Genomic DNA, 6,480 nt, shown 5'->3' with positions numbered 1-6,480 from the left:
TAAATGTCGTTTACTTTTATGTTTATCAAGTTTCATAGAAGAAAATAAAATTAAAAATTGAAGTTTACGATGTTTAATAGATGGCCTCTGAAAAAAATACTCAAGTGGTATGAGCTCAGATACCAAATTTAAAGAAAAATTTAAGTGTGAATTATATCAGCAATTAATGCATGCACAAGTACGATTAAAATTATGTGCACTATTAATTTAACTAATTTTGCTAAATTTTATGAATGACTTAAAGTTTATGCAAATTTTAGAATTATAATTATAATTTCTCAGTATATGATCTTTTTTTTTTTGGGGCACCGAAAATTAAGTTTTCGGTGCCCCACTTTGAATGGTTTTGTTTGACTATAATGTTTACAGTGTTGATCCATGGCTTGTAATCTGGTTCAAGACTTAAAGGCTTAATGGGACAAAGCTAGCTAGCTAGATCAATGGCACGAGTCTGACTGGAACAACGCAGAGCGATACACATGAAAGAAAACCTACTCCTTGAATTATCGATGCAGACGATTGACTTGACTCCAAGTTGTGACATTCATGGCGATGCAGGCTGATGCTGTTCCACGCAAACCTTATTGAAATGGTGATCTGCACAGGACAACTGAAAAAGCTGTCTCTGAAAGGTTTCAGTGAGAGCTGGCTTTGCAAGACTTTTATGGTCCGTCTCAAGAGCTCACTTTCACCAGCCAGTTAGATTACTTGACGACAATGCTTGAAGCCTTTCATGGGGCAAAAGCTAGACTGGCCTTTAATAGCTTGACTTCATGTGGTGAGCGCGCTTGCCTTTGAAACCAGACACGGACTCGCCACGTGACTTTCCTTGTTTTTGACTAGTATGAATCTTCTTCTATTTTCCGTCTTTTGGTCAAATAATGGTTACTATTTGTACATCAATTTTGCCTTATGATTTTCAATTTAAGTAATTCAAGCACAATCTCCAATTTCTGTGAAATTAGAGTAACAACACATACATCTCTCTCGAAGACAAAATCCTATAAATTTTAACCAACTTAGATGTCAATTGATTATGATACAAATTCCACCAAAGAGAAATAAAATTAAGGGAGTTTCACTAAAACACCCAAAATGGGAGCTGAAATTATAAAAAAACCCAACACCCAAAACACTTTATAAACACACCAAAAACCCATCATTACACACACTCAAAATCCATTTATAAACACACCCAAAAAATATACAATTGTTGATTTTGGGTGTGTTTCTATGTTTAAATAGTGCTTGGGTTTTTTTATAAATACATGTCTAGGATTGGGTTTTTTTATAAATTTGTATAAAATAATGACAAATTTATAAATAAACCCAATCCTAGACATGTATTTATAAAAAAGCTCAAACTCTATTTAAACATAGAAACACACCCAAAATTAACCCCAAAGTCAACTTTTTGAGTGTGTTTATAAATGGGTTTTAAGTGTGTGTAATGATGGATTTTGGGTGTGTTTATATGTTTAAATAGTGCTTGGGTTTTTTTATAATTTCAACCCCTATTTTTGGTGTTTTAGTGAAACTCCCTAAAATTAATCACTAGTTGACAGAAACCCTATGCAAAAAAAAAAAAAAAAAAAAAAATCAAATCAATATTAACAAGTATGCGTGCACACTAGGCTTAATTTTTCCATTTGCTCTCACGCCAAGCAATTTACATTAGGATCATATTTTCTAACCATAAAAAAGGACAGACTAAACATGCTGTAAAAAAACCAAAACAAAAACTTTAAAACAAGATAAACTAAACATAACAGAACAGAACATAAAGGCCTCGTAATGTCTGCAGGTGGATAATAATGAAGACAAAGCAATGCCGCGGCGTTCGTCCTTTTAGAACACAGAACAAACGCTCAAATACCTATCAATCAAAGTTTTCGTCATTTTACAACACTACCAAACACTAGTTTTCAATAACACTGCAAGCATTTTAACAAACGGTTTACAGACGACTCACAAAGCGATCAAAATCACTGCAATTCAATACCCGATTTTACCCGATCCAATTTCCGATTCTTGCCGTTGTCATTTTCGGGCTATTACATCAAGTTTCATTATAAATTGACTAAAGAGGTAAGGTAACTGAACGATTGGCATTTAGGAGGGAAGGAAGACAGAGTGTGTGGCGGGAGAAGACGAGGCAGAGGAGGCCGTGTGGTGAGTGCGCTTGCCTTTGAAACTAGACACGTGACTCGCAACGTGACTTTCCTTGTTTTTGACTAATATGAATCTTCTTCTTTTTTCCGTCTTTTGGTCAAATAATCGTTATAATTTGTACATTAGAAATGGTTGGGTTTAGCATCTGGGCAACATGACGTCCACAAGGAGGCATGCGTACGACGGTATCATAATGTGAAATTTTTTGTAAGCCTTATAATATATGTTTGCGATTAAGCGTATGACAGTATCATAATGTGAGATTTTGTAAGCCTTATGGTATATGCAAGTGAACTTTTCATAATGTCAATTTCTTGAGCAGCAAAGTTGAAACCTGTGCGTACACCTACATTCTTCTATGCAACGCAACAGTCAACACACACACACACACATCGAATTCTTACGCATCACATACCATGTCTTTTTTGCACTCACTTTGTGAATGCTTAGTTTTAAAAGAAAAAAGAATTGGAGAGATCGAATCAAATGTATCATGTGAACTATCACCTAAATATAACAATAAATAACATCGTTTTTACCCTATAACACCAAGGGCCTAGATGGCAGTCAAACGCCTCAATAATATCTAATCCAAGACGGATTCCCTGCTCCTCAAGTACTTACATTACATGTTATTTCTACTACGTCCCCTCCTTCCATCCGCTTCTTCTTTCTTTTCTATTTTTTTATTTTTATTTTTCCGTTTGCTGTCCTTGGGGGTTTTTTTTTTTCTGGTTGGCTTTCTCATGCTGCCCAGGGCCTATTTCCTCCTTGGCTTCTATCTGCAAAACCCATTTCTTTCAATCAGCTAAATATGACAATCAATGACATCGTTTCTTTCAATCACAGTCATTAAATAAATAAAAAGATTTCATGTAAACACATTTCTTTCACCTCCCACACATCAAATAATTATCTTTGATATGGTTTCATCTTCTTGTTTGGGCTACTTCATGCTAGCTGCACTTTGCCCTTCTATGGGTTCATAATCCTCGCACTCTCTGAGAGTCATAATCACCAAAAACTACATTTATAAGGCTTTTGATACATACAAACTATAATAGAATCCAATGTACAAATTAATGTCATTGATGAAAACACAATATATGTGAAGAGAACTTACATAGTGAAGCCGAACGTGAGCATGAACCGGCCACAAGCCTCGATATCCATAGGAAGAACAAATGAATGTAAGGTCTTGATCATATGTATTCCGTCTTCTCGAACAAATATTTGAAAAGTGGTGATACAAATATGTTGAACCTTGTAAAATTCATAATTAGTGCCGGTCTTAACATGAAAAAAGTCTTGGTTCCCCAAATGAACAAAATAGTCACTCTCAAGCCCATCAAATGGACATGGTGGAGACACAATCTTCAGGCCGTCCAATTTACACAGCTTGATTAGTGTGTATGCAATACTATCATTATCGCGTTTGTTCTTCTTCAAGGAGAATGCTATAATCTCATCCACTTGAAATAGATCCAAGGCATATATAGTCTCGCCCACAACCACGGCCCTCCCTCGGAAAGGGGTATAATCACAAGTGTCAACTTCCACTTGAATCCAATTCATTCCACCCACGTGAAAAGCAACGACATCAGAGTTATCATGTCCATCAATTAGTGTATACAAAATAAGTCCATAACAAACAGCATAACCAGTTACCCGCATAGGATAAGGATAACGAATTGGAAACTCAGGCATTCGCTCCCAGTCGTTCTCATCAGGATTGTATTTTGCAAAAGATGGAAGTGGATCTGCTACGAAGGGCGATGCTTCTTCAAGAAAATAGAGTCTGTCATATGCGGACACGACTGTACCACTCGGCTTCAACTCTAAGGTAGGAGGTAGGGAAGGGATCTAATTCCCTAGTTTTCGTATCGAATGACCTAATGCAACCATCCTCCGTAAATACGTATAGTTGGGAGCGTTTGAAAATCCTTGCACACTCGTTAATACAAGGGAACTTGACTACAGGTTCAAGTGCGGCTCTTCCGTCCATATCATCAACGTCTCCCCCGTATTTGAATTTAACTTCATATAGGGCACCTATGTTTCCCTTACTGAAAGTTATCATTAAAAACACAGATCTGTGTTCCCCCTGATTTACCGTCATTGATGCCTCCCCCTCCATGGGCAATCTGGACAGAGAATAGATATATAGAACAAGCCAAGTGAATTTTTAAAACAAGTCGAAAAAGTTCATAACAAAATAACATAAAGGAAAATCAAGAAAAACAACAATTTTACAAAGAAACAGAAATTAAGAAGTTAAGATGAAAGCCATGCACTGACCTTGGGTAAGGATGAACAGGCCCATGTTTGTAACTGTGGGCCCTACTGGTGCGTAGTAGGTCAAGCTCATCCGATATTGATTTCTTCAAATCGACCAGTTGGATTTGCTGGTTGGAAAGCGCAGCTAGGGATTTCTCGATTTCTGATATCTTGCCCAGGAGCTCATCTTCGTGTGAAGCCATCGTCAAGGCATGGTCTTGACCCGAGGTGAGGTCAGCGGCGGCGGCTCAAAGGTGAGATATTTTCCGATACCCCATGATAACAGATGATAAGGCGTTCGCTATTGAAATGCTAAATTGAGGCACAAGGGAATTTAGGGTTTGGGGATGCCGCTGCAGAGGGGAGTTTTATTATGGTTGCTTGGGGATATCAGGAAAGTTTCTTAACTCGTGTAAAATTCTTGAGGCTGCTATTCTTTTTTCTTTAAAATATATATATATATATATATATATAATATGAATCGACATAAAAATTTGTTACCCGTTTTATCTTGCACATGAGGACCAGAGAATTGACTTCCCATTTCAAGGCCTAATAAAAGTTGGTTACCCTTTTTTTCTGAAGATAGTATTTCGGTTTTTAATTGTATGTGCAAAATATTTTGGCTAAGTATTGATTTCTTTATTCTTTTTAGTTTCCCTTTTTAAAATTTTCTACAGCTTTAGTATCAGAATTTGTCAGTGTTACTTGTTTTATCATGCAATGTTTTTTGTTACCCGTTTTATAATCATTGAGTTTGTTACTTGTTTTATGAGATTGGTGTTTTAGGGCCAGTTTAGTAAGTGATTTAGTTCAAACCCTATATAATTTACATGCGGCTCTTCCTCTTCGATCTCTCTTTGATTCAATATCTTTTTTTGCTTCGCACTTCTTAATCAAAGGTATCGTTGGATCTGTCTTTGAATCCATATCGTTTTTGCTTCATAGTCTAGATAATCAAAGGTGAGGTTACCTTATGTTTTCTCATTCATGATCTACCTTTTGTTATATTTTCTTCTGAACATTGAGTAGTTTTTGTTTTTTTTATTATAACTGAGTCGTTTTTGGTCTTTTGAATTGACCAACAATACATCTTTACCTGTTTTCTTTTGAACTATGAGTAGTGTTTGTCTTTTGAACATTGATCGACCAACAATACATCTTTATCAAACCAATAATGCTACGAACACTAAATTTGTCTTGAATAACTTGCCTCAAGTCAAGTCATTAAATTTAAACTATTTAAATTGTAAGATAACTAATTTAATTTTTTTAAATAAAATATTAAAACAAGAATAATGAGTGTAATCCTAAACCCCAACGATTAGTTTTGTCTGCATGACCACCATATTCCTCCACCATCCAACTTTCTGCTCATCGACGACGCACCGCCTACCTCACCACTTGGTTGCCTCGCACTGCCTCATGATGAACGAGTGCCTCTGTTGCTCACAATCCCACCAGTCTTTCATAAATATCGCAAGCCACTCAAGAGATTCATGTCACACCTTTGTGATTGATGGAAGCCTTCATAATCCTTACCACGACATGAAAATTTGAAACCGTAGATTCTTTGGTTGATTCATGAGGCATAAAGATTTAATTCTGGGAATAACTTTTAGACAAAAAAATACAAATTGCGTCAAGCCGAGTGTTTTCTCTGTTTTGTGTCTGGTACAGTAAGCTGTTGTGGGGCTCTTTGTTGGCTTGTCCAGATTGACTGTTTTCTGTTGCTTTCTCAGTTTTTATTGTTGCTGTGGTCTACTGTTCCCTCTTTTCTGTTGTCTCTTCTTCCTTGGTTTCCAATCTAACCTATGCGAATTTTTGTGAATTATTTTTTATTTTAGATTTCCTTGAATTGGAGCGTCTGCCAAATTCAGGTATGTTGTTAAATATTCTGCCAAAGTAGTGTTGGATTTTCTGCATATATATTTACAAATTTGGTTGCCGAAGAAAGGTCTTTTTCCCAATGGTGATTTGAACTCTGCAAAATTAAAGTTCCAGTTTTCGTTTAAGAAAACATCTTCTTCC

General features: G+C 36.2%; 1 protein-coding gene across 1 annotated transcript; it reads right to left on the bottom strand.

The window, feature by feature from the left end:
• Positions 1-2,661: 2,661 nt before the first annotated feature.
• Positions 2,662-4,652, bottom strand: LOC103329246 (uncharacterized). Its single transcript, XM_089051736.1, has 5 exons — positions 4,471-4,652; positions 4,151-4,316; positions 3,296-4,035; positions 3,067-3,173; positions 2,662-2,954 (listed from the first exon to the last, which is right to left on the bottom strand). Exons 1-4 carry the CDS (start codon positions 4,650-4,652, stop codon positions 3,119-3,121), a joined length of 1,143 nt encoding a protein of 380 aa, XP_088907862.1. The 3' UTR covers positions 2,662-2,954; positions 3,067-3,118.
• Positions 4,653-6,480: the final 1,828 nt, after the last annotated feature.

Source organism: Prunus mume, linkage group LG5 (assembly GCF_029339155.1).
Source record: "Prunus mume cultivar Tortuosa linkage group LG5, ASM2933915v1, whole genome shotgun sequence".
Lineage (NCBI taxonomy): Eukaryota > Viridiplantae > Streptophyta > Magnoliopsida > Rosales > Rosaceae > Prunus > Prunus mume.
The sequence above is the reverse complement of the archived record's forward strand: the minus strand, read 5'-3'. Positions and strand labels throughout refer to the sequence as shown.